We start from the raw sequence: 17,034 nt of genomic DNA, 5'->3' as shown, positions 1-17,034 counted from the left end.
ATAAGGTTGATAACAAGCGATAAAAGCTAATAAGGGTCGGGTCTAGTCCAATCCAGCAAGGTTGACAACAACCGATAAGGGTTTATAAGGGTTTACAGTGGTCGAATCAAGTTTGATGGCATTGATAATAACACCTGTATACGTGGAGATGAGGAAGTGGCGCAATACTTCTGCATAATTAGACAACTCTCGAGAGTAGTTCCTGCGTGAATGCTTGCTTCCTCCGTGGCTATACTTGACTACTATCTCCATCTGTTGAGTATGCACCAACTTACGAGCGCCGCGGACTATCCTGGAGAATGTTGCCGTTGGTGGCTACATTGCTCCAGATTGCTACTTTAGGAGACTGCCTGGTGGCAGAAAGAATGGGTTGGCTCTCTGCTACTTTCTGGCTACTTTTGACTTTCATTTTGGCGCATTTCCTAGCAATCGTTCATTATTAATTTCAAGTCAGATTATTGGCAGGCATAAAGTTTACCCATACCTTTCCACCTTTGCTGTCGTGGTAGTTGCAGAACGTATGTGAAATAATATGCACATGAAGTCATTTTCTCCGCTATAGGATCGCAGTGGACAAACCATCGTGTTGGGGCCATGAATTTATTAAGTATATTTATTTAGGGGACTTATCTATTATCGCTAGACTTCGTAAATATGAAGTCAGAGGAACTGCACGCAGAGGCAGCGGATCTGGAAGGCTGTGTGAGTAAAAAAATTGCGATTGTCTGTGCCTGAGGATCAGGGCACTGCAAGTTTCCAGTTCTTGAGGCTCACGACGATGCAGCTAAAACAGCGCCTTCCCAACGTCTCGACAGCGCTTCGGCGGCTGAAGGGCATGGGTAAACAAGCAACTGTAAGCGCAAATAGCCGTTAAAATAAAATGAAGCTTAACTTGATTTTTTATGTCTGTTAATCGGGCTGGAATAAGTATTTACAGGCAGTAATCAGTTTGTCCCTACATCATGCTGCGTGCAAGTGTACATGTACACTTGCCCCCGCTTGCTTCTGCGCACGTCACCCTCCTATTTGTTATTCCGGTTTCGGTTCCCCCCCTCTTCTCTTTTCCCTTTTTTGTATATATTTTTGAAACACCCTCACCAACACCTACCGAAGTCAATATGCCTTTTTGGCACCTCAACCCAGGGTATCGCCATTTGTGGATGCCGCCGTAGTGACACCTACGTTGAGCGACTGGGGCAATGGCCCTTGCAAGACCATGCCGCTGCCTTTCAGTCAGCCCATACATAGCACCGCACACTCCTCGTCGCCATCTTAACTACTTCAACATTACTCGACGTATTGCTGCCATGCTACTCAAGTCACTCTTTCAACTCATGTTTTTTTTTTCTTTAGTGTTACTCGTGAACTGACCGCCTGGCCGGCTCTTCTAATGCCACAAGAACATGCCCCCAACGACACCCCGGAATGCCTCCTAACCTCTCGCCTCCCCAGCGCACCCCCTGGCCCCCGTCTTTCTTAAAATGTTCTTTCACTTTCTTGTTCTTTTTTTCTGCTTTTCTCTTCTCCTCGCGTTCCCACTCTCCCGCTCTTGTCCCTTCGTCTTGAGAACGAAGCTCACAGACGTCGGACGACAGCGCTCGTTACCTCTGAAATCTCTCCCTTTAAAACCAGCCGCCAGCGACAACGCCCGCACGTGACGTCACTGCATTAACCCTTTAAAACTAACATGCCGAGGATGACGAGGCCGCCTTTGACGAAGATAGGTCCTCCTATCGAAACGTTGGCCAGTCTTTCTGAGGCACCTTATCCCTGTTTACAACCTTTGTTCCATGCATGTAGTTTTAATTTACTAATTCTTGGCGATTCTTTCTAAAAAGAGTTATACGCTCTAAAATAAAATTTGACCAGCAGCAGTCAGTAGAGATGAGCTTCCTCTCTCCAACACCGTTCATTTCATCAAATCGCATTAAACCATAAAATCATTTTGCCTCGTATGTGTATATGAAAAGAGAACATTGGAGTATGCCCCAAGCTCAATCTTCCTCTGAATTCTAGCGAATATACGTTTAGTATAATACAGTGCTTCTCACGACTCTCGCCAATCTGCAGTATGGACGAATGCGAGTTCTCATGCGACCGGATCACCATCATGGTCAACGGCCAAGCGATGTGTCTGGGCACGCTGCAGCGCCTGCGCCAAAAGTTCGGCCAGGGCTACCGACTCGAGTTCCTGCTCAAGCACACGGCTGCGGCAGACGCGCCCAAGCTCAAGAAAGCTGTGGCAGAAGTCTTCCCCACAGCCCAGCTCAAGGACGACAACAAGGTATCCTGGTTTAGGCGCTATTACGGTTGTTTTGGAACTCCATCCAATTTGCGCTGTCTGTATGTATCCGTATATCATTCTACGTATTTCCGCTACATTTAATGCGTTAAAGTTCTTAAGAGTAATTCGCGTGCTTACGTACTTTTCGCAGTCTGTCTGTCTGTCTGTCTGTCTGTCTGTCTGTCTGTCTGTCTGTCTGTCTGTCTGTCTGTCTGTCTGTCTGTCTGTCTGTCTGTCCGTCCGTCCGTCCGTCCGTCCGTCCGTCCGTCCGTCCGTCCGTCCGTCCGTCCGTCCGTCCGTCCGTCCGTCCGACCGACCGACCGACCGACCGACCGACCGACCGACCGACCGACCGACCGACCGACCGACCGACCGACCGACCGAACGATCGACTTTCCTGGATACCTGAGGCATTGGAGTCCCTTGTTGAATAGACAGCGCTTTGGGCAGCTGTGGGGTTCGAAAGCAACCGCCGAACAAACTTGCGTCACTGAGTACGCTGTAATGTGCACATGCCATTCTTCAACGAACCTCTTTCACGCCATCATGGGTCCCTGTAGATGCGGGACTGGGTATGTACCGACGTTCAATGAAGTTCTTTGCTGCCAGCCTGGAGCGCTGGGCATGTAGGAATGCGCCGCTCCTGGTCTACCCAGGGGCATAGATAGCGTGGAAACAGCAGCACAGATGGATGGATGGATGGATAGATGGATGGATGGATGGATGGATGGATGGATGGATGGATGGACGGACGGACGGACGGACGGACGGACGGATGGTGCACTGAAATTGTGTGAACACCATAACAATGCCAATCAAAAGCAAATACATCGTCAATCTTTTTCAAAGGATGGATGCACCGCCAATTATCGTTTTTTGATCTTTCGCACGAAACAGATATGCTTAGCTGGTTGCTATACCACTCAGACGTTAATGCAGAGAAGCTTCATTGCCTTTTGTTACAAAGGAGGGAGTCCGGGCTAAGGAATGAAAGGCCTGACGGATGTGTCGGCTCTCCTTCACAAGGGTTTAGGAGCACCTTACAAACGGAAGGTTTCTGAACAAATATACCGATGATGCTTGTTTAGTTTACAGATGAAGGCTGGCAGAAATGATACATATTGAATTTTTTTTTTACCTCATAAGTACACTGACGCACGTAAGCGGTGGAGATTACAGGATAAAAGCTGCATAACGGTAGCTTGAGTAGTCCCGCCTCCCCGTGAACAGGCAGTAACAGGGTAACATATTCGTCGTACATATTCGTCGCATAATTGCGGCAGGCTTCCCTTTGAGTCAATATAAATTGTTTCTTTCCTGATTTTCTTTTTGCCTCTTAAGTAGTTACTCACGGCAAGTTTCTATTTCATTGGCGCCATCCATGAGATTATTTCAGCCTCTCTGACTTTCCGCTTGACGTTGCTTGTTGATGTGCTACTCACCGTACCAGCCGCATACTTGCTCGTAAGCTTTCCAGTTCTTTTCCTCCAGTGTGAATCAATGTTTTTTGGTACAAATACCTCAACACTCTCCCAGCCCATTTAATTTCTTCCATATTCCTCAGTTGCTCTTCATAATTAATTTATTGTTGGACGCCTACGAACTAGCGTCTCAAGCGGCCGCGGCACAAAGCTAGTGCGTTTTAAATAAAACGAGTGAGTTTTTCGCGAATAATTAAAGCTGCAGGTCGATCACTGAAAAAGGCAGGTGACAGACATGTTCTAGACGACAATCCACACAAGACAAATGCCGTGATCGCGCTGTGGAAAGCAAGAATTTGGTTCCCCGAGAGGTTGAAGATTCAGCAATGGAAGCTTATGGAAACGAGGAAAATTTGTACTCGATTTTTTAGACAAAAACGGCAGCTGTGATAAAAGCATGGCTGCTACTGTAACAGCCGCTACAGCGTATGTTGTCCGGAAACTCAGCTTCCGCTTAGTGTCCATCTCAACTCTCTACACTGGGCGTAACACCGTTCCCACAGGCGATTTTTGAAACACAGTTGTGCAAATTCACGTGGTATATATAACAACCCGAGCGTCTCATTGCGGTACTGATGGAACCCCTGGTTGAGTGGTTTAATCGCCGGCACCTATCATTCCGCTTCATGCTAGCAGTTATTCGATGTCGTGTTGCCCGACGTTTTCATTTTAGCGGCCCGTAGGACTGAGTTCGATAGTTTCACCCCAGATGGCCGAAACCCAAGACTGAACATTCGGGTTTGCTTTTTCCAAGAGTGCTCTTGGAAATATATATTTATTTTTATTTTTGAAACGTAGCAATGGGTTGCTCGTTTGTTAAGTCACCGCTTTTAATATCAGACTTTATTCCTTGGACAACATGGCAACAAGCATGCGCATGCACTAGGCTCAAAAAAACTATCCTCCTTTGTAGCATGGACATGTTCAGGAATTCTGGATCTTGCAACTCCACCTTTCCATAGAACTTCACGACAATGAACATGCGTAACTGAATGGGCGCGATTTTGGAAAATTCTATTTCAATATATCGGCCGAGTATCAACAAGCTTCAATGTCTGCGCCGAGCGGGTAGTCCCCTCTAAGAACATATGCATTTATCGCACTTAGTCGGAACATCGGTGGGGCGTTAAAGCAGTGTTTCGGTCTGGAATGGGCGGTTGTTTCGTACCACCAGAGCAAATGGCATTGCATCCTCTGGGCAGTGGGCACATTGACTTGAAGAAGCGCCAAATTTAAGCCGTAAAGCGATATATAATAACTGGAGTTTGAACGGTAATCGCAGAGTGAGTGTCATTCGGTCTGTTTGCACGCGCATGTTTTTTTGAGCCAGCAGGGAAGGAGACGTAGTCTACATGCACGTGCACTTTATTTGCGTGAGAACGCATGTTTGTGTCTGCGTATTTGAATATGGGCGCGCACTAGTGAGTCTGTACGTGTGTGAGCATACGTGCCTTTGAGTGTGTGTGTAGTTCTGTGTACATACGTGCGTCCATTTTTATCCGTATGTGCATGCGTGGGCGCATGCAAATGTATTAGCGGGCGAATATGTGTCGCATCTCTCTCTCTCTCTCTCTCTCTCTCTGTGTATACACGTGCCCCTGTTTGTGAGTATGCGCTAGCTAGCGAGGGAGTGAGCTTTACCTGCTTATAGCTACTCTCGGGAATGAATAGGATATAGAGTTAATTTATATGCAAATCTACGAGACAAGAACTAATCACATTGTATTTGTAGTATTATATCTTTCTGAAATCGAAATGAACGCAAAAAAAAGCCTGAGCCATCAATATCGATGCCGCAGATTTTATCACGATGGCACCGTCATCAATAGCACGGCTCCCTGGGCAGCTGCCGAGCTGTTCAACTTCGTCATCTTTCTTCCCTCGACAGAAGCGCATTGTCTTGATACCAGCGACGCGCTAAATCTGCACCATCATTGCGTCGTGCATCGCTTCGGCAACCAAGCAAGCTTTCGGTGGCACACGCTCGCTGCTATATTGACAAAAAACATTCAACTGCTTGCCTTTGAAAAACAGCGTCAATAAAAATCGCAAGCCGGCAGGCCACAAGGAACATTCTCACGGAGCCACACCTTTAATGACATCACAAAAGCCTAGGTGCGATCAGGCTGACTTTACTGGTTTGCAAGGATTGACTGACTGTTGGTTTATTGTCATTGAAAGAACAACGCTTCAAGTTCTTAGCGCAGTGAATGTGTGGTTCCTCTTTTGTGTCCCTTCCTGAAGCGTCGTTATTTCTGTGAGTTTACAGAAGCACTTTTTCTGCATCAGTCACACTTTCAGAAAGCATTTAATTGCAAAATATTTGTTCGGATAGCACTTACAGAAAAATCTTCAATCAAAAATTTTTTTGCTCAGCTAGGTAAACTTGAGGGCGGGCTCCAAACTGCTCATTAGCTTTAGCCACCTAAGATGAATAATTGAAATGTTAATTAACCTAGCTTCGTTCATTACGCATATAACTTCTCAACTTACTCCGTATCTAGAGGTTACGAATCTGAACACTCGAATGATGAAACGATGGATGGATGGTAAAACTTTATTGAGGGGCATCGGCCCGTGCACCAGCACGTGGGGGGCGGCGCACACATCGGGACAGAAAGGCCTAGCATCAACACCACGTCGCAGGCCCGTTGGACTGCCCATAGTTGGGCTTCAAAATTGGGACTGCGTAGGGCAGTCTCCCACTTGCACGACGTAGCACATCCATCGCATCGTAACCCGGGGCACCGCCAGTGCACGTGTTCTAAGTTGGCAAAGTCTGAGCAAAGCGCAGAAGTGTGTGACGTTTGAATTTCGGGATAGATCTGCTGTAACAGTGCAGGGTTAGGCTATGCCCAGACCTGCAAGTGTCAGAGTGTCAATGCCTGAGGCCTGTTCAATTTACTGTGCGTTATTTTCTTCCAGTGCAAGCTCGCCTTATAATGAGTTAGATTCGTAACTCACTCTTTTGGAACTGCCTTGTTTTTCGCATCACTACAAAGTGACAGTATAGGCGTGCTACATTTTCATTTAGTCATTACTGGGAACTGGACTAGCTCTTTTTTGTGTGTGTGACGTCTTTACACACTTAACGCAATAATTTATTATTCAAAAAATAAATTTTATTTTAGGACGTTGGAAAAGGCAGCAACCTTATAATAGCAGGAGGCCTTAAAGGTCAATAAAATTTAAATGCTTATTAGTCGGCTTTCACCTCATGGAAAGGAAGGAAATTTCAATTAAAGATATCCTTATTACAATTAAAAGCCTATCCGCTTGAAAACGTTTCATCTTAGTTCCCCCCTTTTCAAGCTGACACCGACTGGAAGGTGGTTCGTATTGTGGGCCTTTGACATATGTCCAACCGTCGAACAAAGGGTTATTCCAAATAGAATGTGCAAGCGCGACTAAACGAGGACGTAAAATGAAACAGACAGCCAGAGACAGTGCTAAAATATTTAAAAGACGTTGGTGGTTTTGGATCCATGATTGGCGCATCTGTTTCTTTCTACGTCACCGTTCAGTCGCATTTACACAGTATATCATGAATGCAAACCGACTAGGCCACCAACGTATTTTATCGCGAATGGTTTATTTGGGGCAAGCATGTTACCCTCGTGCCCTTCACTACAGTTCACAACCACGCGTAAGACGAAAGTGCGGCGTAAAGAGCGTCATTAGCACGCGGTGGTGGCATCGCATCCCGGCCACGGCGGCCGCGTTTCGATGGGGGCGAGATGCAAAAACGCCCGTGTACTTTTATTTAGGTGCATGGTAAAGAGCCCCAGGTGGTCCAATTTTCTGGAGTCCACTACTACGGCGTGCCTAAAATTCCGATTCTGGTTTTAGCACGTACAGCCCCATAATTCTGCACAACACTTCTCCCGCGAGGCGATGTGCCCTTTGAGGCAATGACAATGCTCAACTTTCTAATAGGTTATAAACAAAGGAGCGCAACAAAGCCTCACGGCACGTCTCGCGGTATGTTCTGTGTACTACGCAAACATAAGTGGTACACGCAATATAACGTTTAACATAAACTCACTACTCTCCTATTGTAGAAAACGCTGAAGAAATGAGACATTCGCAGTCACCATCACCGCTAAATATCCTCAATATAAGAAAACTGCACAACGAGCTTCGCTTACATGGATTTGCACAGTGCGTGGAATCCGCATAATCTTCTACACTGGGAAGTTAATTAAGTAATGCAATAGTTATAGTCGAAGTGGGAAAAAACGGTTGTCAACGGTAAATTTGATTCAATGGCTTCAATCCATTGGCCGTTGCCCGATTGCTGACTTCCTTGGGAATGTAGTCGTCAAAATGGCTTTGCTTCATAGTGAATGCAGGAAGTTCATGAACGGCAAAATAAAGAGGCTTGCAGAGGACCTCACAAAATAAAAATTATGAGCAGCATGGCCGTGCTATGGATTCAACGTCTATCAAAAATCTCTCTAAAATATGAGCAGATGCGGACAGAAATGCGGGTACCTTCGGAAAGGTGAAACCGATGGAAATCTCAGGACAGCACTAACTTAAAGATAACTTGAAGTTAAAAACGACATACCATACGTTGGCCCTGTGGCCAAATTTTGGGAAAAATAAATTTGCTCTTGAAAGAGTTCGACTGAAACCCGATTGTACGAAATAAGGCGAGAATGAAGAGAGGTGCAATAGGTCCTAAACATACTGAAAGATACCTATAGCGGCTCCACAGCCACCGTAGTGCTCCATAAAGCAAGCAACAAAATCCCAGTAAAGAAAGGCGTCAGGCACGGAGATACGATCTCTCTAATGCTATTCGCAGTGCGTTTACAGGAGGCATTCAGAGACCTGGATTCGGAAGAATTGGGGATAAGAGTCAATGGAGAATACCTTAGTAACTTGCGATTCGCTGATGATATTGCCTTGCTTAGTAACTCAGGCTACCAATTGTAATGCAGGCTCACTGACCTGGAGAGGCAAAGCAGAAGGGTGGACCTAAAAATTAATCTGCAGAAAACTAAAGTAATGTTTAACAGTCTCGGAAGAGAACAGCAATTTACGATAGGTAGCGAGGCACTTGAAGTGGTAAGGGAATACATGTCCTTGGGACAGGTAGTGACCGCGGATGCGGATCATGAGACTGAAATAATCAGAAGCATAAGAATGGGCTGGGGTGTCCTTGGCAGGCATTCTCAGATCATGAACAGCAGGTTTCCATTATCCATCAAGAGAAAAGTGTATAACAGCTGTGTCTTACCAGTACTCACCTACGGGGCAGAAACCTGGAGGATTACGAATAGGGTTCTACTTAATTTGAAGACGACGCAACGAGCTATGGAAAGAAGAATGAGCAGATTGGGTGAGGGAACAAACGCGTGGTAATGACATCTTAGTTGAAATCAAGAAAAAGAAATGGGCATGGGTAGGACATGTAATGAGGCGGGAAGATAACCGATGGTCATTAAGGGTTACGGACTGGTTTCCAAGGGAAGGGAAGCGTAGCAGGGGGCGGCAGAATGTTAGGTGGGCGGATGAGATTAAGAAGTTTGCAGGAACAACAGGGCCACAATTGGTACATGACCGGGGTAGTTGAATAAATATGGGAGAGGCCTTTGCCCTGCAGTGGGCTTAACCTGGCTGATGATGGTGATGGCATTAGGTCTTATGGCCGATGCTAGCGCCCGGCAACTCCCAGGCGACTTCACACAAAAGTGAGATGTTTAGTTTGAGGCATGGGTCTGAAATTTGCGACGCGGACTCAATCACGTCATTTTCAATGCACTCTAGGGTGTCATTATTCAAAGGCTGATACCGATTTTCGCGCAATGAGGATGCATGTGCCGAATGTCCCCTTCCTCGAACTGCCAAAATTCCTTAATGGTGTCCTCGACAGTCGCACAACTCTTGAATGAAAGTAAGAGTGAGGAGTTGTGCGCGGTGCTTTTGAGTACGTGAGCAGCCTTTTTGGCGTTCGATATCTGCTAGTCTGCAACGCGGCTATATTATAAAATCAGAACGGCCACGTGGTAGACATTATGAAGAACAGACAAATACTGCATGTATTACTGCACAATAGTCATAAACAGTGGTCATCTCTCACACACTGGGATAACCGTGACGGCTCAGTGCTTTGACAACTAAAGTAATGTATATGTCATGTCCAAAGGCGTACCTGGCCCGATGACCAGTAAATGTGACGTGATATTGTGAGCATCTCCGGCCATAGCATGCTAACGGACGACGACACAGAAACAGTTCGCACAATTGTTATGTCACACCTGCTGCCCCAAAGTGCAAAACCAAGTTGTTATGCGTCCATCTCAATATCTAAGCAGATATTTTCTCAATTTGCAGCTGCTACGGTAGCCCATCAGTGCGGAAAGCAAAACTCTTATGGAAATAATACGGGGTATCTCATGGAAACCTGTAGGTGAAAATGAAAAGCCGTGCACGACGGTGTCTCTCGCAGACGTTGCGCGACGTTGAAAAATCTTTAGGACGGGCCTCCTATCTAAATACATGGAAATTGAGAAATCGTTTTCCTCGGCAAGCACATCACCAAATTCGAAGAGGTTTGTTGCATTTAAAATAAAGAAATAAATATAGTTACTATTTGTTGTAAATTCTTTTTCATATCGTCACAATTTTTTTTAAAGATTGGTAAAAATCTCATATTTTTAGAAAACGGCACTATCTGTACCTCAGCAATCAAAAAAGAACTCACAATTTCTTCAATCGCACCTAAATGTACATCTGAAGCGGACGGAAATTGGTACATTGTACATGTCTCTCAGAAGTACCACTAATTTATGAAAATAACTTTTGCGAAACCCTTGTAAACAACGTAACAAACTCACCAAAGATATAAATATACATATCAACTTTGCCAGCTTTCGATGCTCTCATGGATGCAGTTAGCCGAACTGGGATATCCATTCTGGGTATCCAATTTATAAGTTTCGTGGTTCGATTTTTTTTTTTTTTCAATCGTCTCAATTTTTTAAAATTCCTTTTAAAACATGCAGAACTAATTAAAAAAAATGCCGCTTCCAACAGTCACTAGAGTTTAACATCCTCTTTCAATTGCAACAAATTTCATTAAAGCCGGCCCAGTGGTTATATCAGAAAAGCGTTTCTGCGTTTTACCTGTATTTGAATGGGCGACATCGGAGTTAGGCCCGAGCTAAAGCTGCTACGAAGTGTTTCCGACGATTATCCGAGCCAGTTCGCTCCACAGCTATAAAAACAAAGAAAAAAAAGAAGAAACAACCATGACTGTCTTTTAGGAAGCGTCTGAAAAGCCCGGGATCAATCACCGCTGAGTTTGCTTCGTCGCGAGTAAACGTTCGTGGCATGATAAGTCATTTCCAGCCGACGAGCGGCTACGCTTTATCAAGAAACTGATAACGCTGGCGGGACAAGCTTTGTGAGAAAGTTCAGTGCGCAAAGATACCTTTTAATTATTTGATTTTTGTTCTATTGATGTCATCGTACGTCACCGCCGGAAGTATGAAAATTTTAAGGTCACTGCCCCACGTTTTGTCAATCACGCCGACTAAACCGACTAAACCTAAAGCTGGATAGGCGGACAGTCAGGACGATAAGATCGCTCGTTTGGCTGCAGGTTTACAGCAGAGTAACGAGGCGGATATGCAGCAGTACGGAAGTAACTAAGCTCCTGGAGGTAGTTACGCTGCATTCGTAATGGTGGCCTCAGGTGTTAGTGTTCCACACCTATTCCAGCAATGGGCAGAGGAGCACGTGTGAGACGCTAAAACTGCTGAGCGTCCCATAAACATATGCCGTCGGTCATTTGTACGCGTCGACTCTGCTGCCCCCGCATGGTCTGCCTGATAGTCGACGGGACATCGAGTGATGGGCAGTCCCCTACGCTGGCAACAGTTGTATCGTTTGGAAGCGGGCGAAATTCTGATCTGATGCTTCGCGACTTGAGGGCCTCGAAAGTGCGTCAGTGCCGTATTACGTCGGCGACTGAGTTGAGGGTCTCCTTGCTGATGAGTAAATTGCAAACATCTTTGGCGATTACTTTGAACAGGTGGCCAACTTTGTCCTTCTCTGATATTGCATCTTTGCAGGGATTCAGTATGACTTCTATACGCATGGTGCACCTGTCGCCTGCAACTTGCGCTCTTTGATGGAGCGTCTGCTCTGTTTTCTTCTTCGTGACGGAATCCTCCAAAACGCTCCTTATTTTGGACGCGAAGCAATCCCACGCTTTAAGCGTATATTCGTGGTAATGAAACCTCATTAGCGCCGCGGCCCTTCATAAAAACAGCGTTTGAAAGCCGATTTTCTCCGTCCCGATGGTAGTAGTTGCTCACCCGTTTGTAGTGGTTGTGACACTCGTCCACATCCTTCGCGGATTTTACTCCGAAAGTGAAGGCCTGGAACAGGGGCTGGCTTTGCCTTGAAGAAGCTGCCGCTGAAAGTGGTAACGAAGCGTCCGCTAGAGCTCTTACCATGTGGGTTCTGTCTTCACCGCGTCCCATATCAACCACCAGCGGTGATGCAGGTAGTCCAGCAAGGTGGTGGCTTCGGCAAAGATCAGGTGGTTGATGAGCTGCTCAGTGTGGTCAGGTTATCCAGCCGCCATCAAAACGGTGGTGGATTACGCGTGGTAGTTTACCGATGAAAGTTAACAAGGTTGATATATCGGGTAGATAGCCGTTAAAATCCAGTCGCTCTCGTCAGAGAAAATCGTCGTTTTCTTGTTCAATCTTTTTTTTTTCGCAGCATTACAGTACTATCGTACTATGAAAAACACAAATTTGAAGTAATATTTTAGTGTTTAGCTGCATTTCATATACTCCAAGCACAAAACTGTCTTCCTTTCCACTTTAATAAAAGTTGCGACAAAGAGAAATGTTACCTTTTCTCTGCTATAGTACGAAATTTAGTGACCACTAGCATTTGTGACCGGAGAAGATATTCGTTAGGAATCGTGTGGTCTTTAGTCTATACCCTATTGGGGCTAATTTACTGCAGCAAGCCAAAATAGAAGACCTGATTCGCTTAATGCAACTCATACGAGCTATATAGCGGCTGCGTGGAAAAATATTTTCGTCTGCAATAATAACCATGCATGAAGGTGCCCTAAAGCTCTCTCGTGGAGAATGAGCAGTTTCTGTTGTTTGTTAGTAGTGGTGGTTTCCCCAATAACATGCAATAAGATAAAAATTGTAATTAAGTGCATAATACATCTGCAACATCATTTCCACTGGTGCCAGATTGGCAGCCTTGCAGAGAAAGCCAAAGCTTTTATCAGATAGAGAGGCAAATCTTTTTACGTGTGTCTGTTCCAGTAAACGCTTTGGTGGTACCAAATACGAAAAATATCCATCAAGGCAACTATGTACTTTTAGAGCTCTGGAAGTGCTTACCAATAGCACAGAAATCAATAAAATTGTTGGACCTAGAAATAACGTACCTAATTTGTTTTCGATAAAGTAAACAAAAATGTATTTTATTGGAAGGTGAATGCCAAATTACCGAAGTACTTTTTTACCATAGTCTCTGCTTTCATTAGAACCATTGATGTCAAAAATATGTTCGCTTCGTCAGCATACTTCAGTAGGTATGTTTGATGCTCGGTGTACCTGGTTAACGGTCCGTTACTACGAGTTTTCTTCATCAGTTTCACTCGCACCATATATGGTAATCTGAGACGTATGTGTCCGTATGGCAACGCACGATGCACCAGATAGTGGCACGGTATCCCCGATTTATTGTTTAATAGATAATTCGTCACCAGTATGCTAAGCTGGCATTATCTGCTTGAGCGGTTATGGTCTATATCCCTGGTAACAGGCCAAGCACCCTGGTTTTATTATAAAATCTCGCAGAACCGCCATGCTTATCTGGCGCGCATCTGTTCTGTCAGTAATGTTTAGAGTGCCTGATAAGAGCTACGTACCACGATGGCAAGTATGATAGTCTTTGTGTACCTCTTCCTAAAACAATTTATACAATTATACAAATCTTCTCTTAAGGCAACTGTGCCACCTACACGTCGCGTCCCCTCGACTTTGTCGCAAAAAGCGTTGTTTTGAACTCATTTTAGGTCAAGCCGCCATACATCGCGTGAGTCGCACATAGGGAATAGTGAATCTGAAAAGTGGCACGCGTCTGACATTATTACGCATTACCGAACGAAATACGCGTTTGTCATCAAATCAAGGACATTTTCTGTAAATTATTCCTCTAGGCCGTAATTTCGCTCCGGCCTCTTTCAATACGCAGAGCCCTAATATGTAGGTAGCCAGTTTTTCATTTCACTTTGGGCATTTCTCATGTACCAATTTGCCTTTTTCTCTGTAAGCCCTTACCATTTGTAATGGCAAATTCTTGAAAGTGTTCCTGCAACGCGCCCAAGTCGTGCGTCCACATAAGAACATTCTTACGCAGTAATTCTATTTGTTAGCGCAGATAGCACGACATTGTGATGTTGGACACTACATAAGCAGAAGGCATTCGGCTGATGGTATTAGCACTACGAAGAAAACAGCTTTGTGAATTTCGCCGTGGCTACGATAAGCCTGCGTGGCAGCATGTATGCATGCTTGGCAGGTCACAAATGTGGTTTAACCTATTTCCTCATACATGTTGTAGATTTCTGTTTGATAGCTTTTAACTGCCACTTTATTTCTCGTGATAACCGTTGGTTGGTATGTGCAGAAGTTGAGATATATCTCTACCTCTACAAGAATGAGTAACAATGTATGAGGATATGTCTATCTCGAGGCATAATGCTATGAGATTACATGTCAAGGTAAGCACATGAAGGTTCAGCGCCGTATACACGCTTATCAGAAAAAAATCAATGTGGACACTGATTTCCCGAGGCTCATAGAGCAAATGATACCTTATGTTATGTCTCATGGCTTTTTATACATGATGTACCAAGTGTACAGACAGATGATTTCTGTTACAAAGGTAAAAAACAGCAAACGTTGTTTGGAGTATTGCTGAAAACTGCCAGTAATTTTCCGTTTATGACATCTAGTTAGGTGCTTAAATATGATTACCGATCTTTCCAGTTCCTGTCATAATTAAACAACATCAATCGCAGGAGTGTAGAGCTGCGTAATGGCCATCGAAACAAGGCGAAATGAGGGGCCGAGCACGGCAATGCACTCTTGTTGTAACCAAGGCGCGCCAGCAACTCCGAGCGATTATCGTGTTTCAACATCAAATAAATGTACCAAACTCAATTTCCTGAGCGGCGAGCTTTAAAGGATTCGCTTGTTTTCCTGTTCAGACTGTTTTATGGTCTGAGATCAATCGCTCCCTTTCCTTATCAATGTGTTTGTTTACCGGGAATGAATCGCTAGATTTCCTGTTCAGAGTGTTCGATTGCTTGCTTTCCTTTTCAGACTGTTTGATGGCTTGCGATCAATCGTTTTCACTCTTAATTACACGGTTTCGTGGCCTTATATGAATCGCTTTATTTCCTATTCAGGTTCTTTGATGACCTGAGATGAATTGTTTCTTTTCCGGTTGAGGCTGTCTGATGGCCTGAGATTAATCACTTGATATCTTATACAGACTGTTTGATGACCTGAGATAAATCGCTTGCTTTTCTATTCAGAATGTTTGATGGCCTGAGGTGAATCCTTTGCTTTCCAATTCAAACTGTTTGATAGCGCAATGACCGCGGATAACTTGCTGTAGGCTTGAAGCGAAAGATACGAGCGCAGATGTTCTCCACATCCGTTACTGTGCCAAGCAGTAGGACCGCGTTTGACAGTCTCCTTGGTTTTTCGGAGCAGATACTGGAATGGGTTGTAGAATCACGTGTAATGGATTCGCATTTACACAGACGAGGAAGATAAAAGCAGAAAATAGGTCATAATTAGCACTCAGTGGTACGTTATGTATTATTTTCCTGTTGAAAACAACGTGTTTGGGTTTTTTCTTCTCCGGCTTAAGCTAAGGCATGTGAATAGGTGGAATTCTTTAGAAGCGCTCTCTTTTTTGCGCGCTCCGTAGCTTTCTGCAAATTGCCACAAAAACCTGCCCGCTAATGTAAAATCTCGTGCACGCGGGCACGTGATATTTTTTGTGTGTAGGGCATGTGTACCTTGTTGAAAACGCACTATTGTAACCTTTCTAGCGATTAGCTGCAACTGCTCGATTGACGTCTTGACAACTTGAACAACAGGTAATGAGTATGTTACCTAATTTTAATTACTTTATTGACTGTGACCGACTAAACGACATCAACTGGTGGGTTTTGATCAAAATTTTGAAGAACATGCACTTGGTAATATTCGTGTGGAATAATCCGTCTTTATCTTTTTTTGAACATGGTCCTGCACAACACCGACACCTTCTATGGGATCACGTAGGTGTCTTACGAAATTATTGCACATCGTGGTTAAGAGCCTATCGTTTTTCTTCCGATGCCAATGGTAACATTTCTGTTTCATTGTTGTGCGTGGTGCCTGCACGTCGTACGTGAACGGCTGTTTTTCTTTTTTTTTTTTCTTTTGCCGTCCAGAATCTGCTCGGCTACCACCTGATGGAGCGAATACCTTGGAGCGAGCTATTCATCAAGGTGGGGCAACTCCAGCAAAATTTCCCCCTTGAACACGTCCTGGTCGGCGAGAACACCCTCGAAGACATCTTCTTGAACTTTGCCAGATTCCAGGGATCTCCCTCTCTTCCTGGCGGTTTCGCTTAACTAGACGTTGGTTAGAGAGTGTTCAGCAGCAGGGCCACGTCCAGGGTTTAGACACAACGCCGGCTGCTGCAAGTTGCTTCGCGAGGCAAGCAATAAAGGCCTTTCTGACATGGAGCGCTTGGAGTTCGATAATTTTTTTGCACTGCTTCAGGACACTGGTCATCAAAGGCTGATCGAAACATAGAACGATAAAATAAGGAATAAAAGTGTGAAAGGAGTCTAGGCGTTAAAAGACGCAAAGAAAAAAATAATTTGGGATGCCTTAGTGTATTACCTTTCCGCTATAACAGACTGCTCATGCTTACCACAAGAAGATGCAGCAGGAAGGAAGCAAGGACGAAAGTCAGGTGGTGACGCCGCCTTGGAACTCTCGCACCAGAACTCCGTGACGGCACAGATTTGTCCGTTGCAAGGATGTGCGTTGCGGCATAGTAAAACATGCATCAGTCAGAATGGACTGCGTCATATTCTAAAAATACCCAACGGTTGCAAGAACTTGTACAAGTTTCACGAACGTACACTGAACCACGACGGCCGAAATGGAAAAGAGGATTCTTCGCAATCCGCGATTTCACGCT

General features: G+C 44.8%; 1 protein-coding gene across 1 annotated transcript in view; it reads left to right on the top strand.

Annotated features, from left to right (window-relative positions):
* LOC126518170 (phospholipid-transporting ATPase ABCA3-like) overlaps window positions 1-16,588 on the top strand; it is an 81,775-nt gene extending 65,187 nt beyond the window's left edge. The window contains exons 5-6 of the mRNA XM_050168016.2: window positions 2,071-2,284; window positions 16,274-16,588. Coding sequence (XP_050023973.1) covers window positions 2,071-2,284; window positions 16,274-16,456 — 397 coding nt within the window. The 3' untranslated portion in view covers window positions 16,457-16,588. The remainder of the gene's footprint in view (window positions 1-2,070; window positions 2,285-16,273) is intronic.
* Window positions 16,589-17,034: the final 446 nt, after the last annotated feature.

Source organism: Dermacentor andersoni, chromosome 11 (assembly GCF_023375885.2).
Source record: "Dermacentor andersoni chromosome 11, qqDerAnde1_hic_scaffold, whole genome shotgun sequence".
NCBI classification, from domain to species: domain Eukaryota; kingdom Metazoa; phylum Arthropoda; class Arachnida; order Ixodida; family Ixodidae; genus Dermacentor; species Dermacentor andersoni.
The sequence above is the reverse complement of the archived record's forward strand: the minus strand, read 5'-3'. Positions and strand labels throughout refer to the sequence as shown.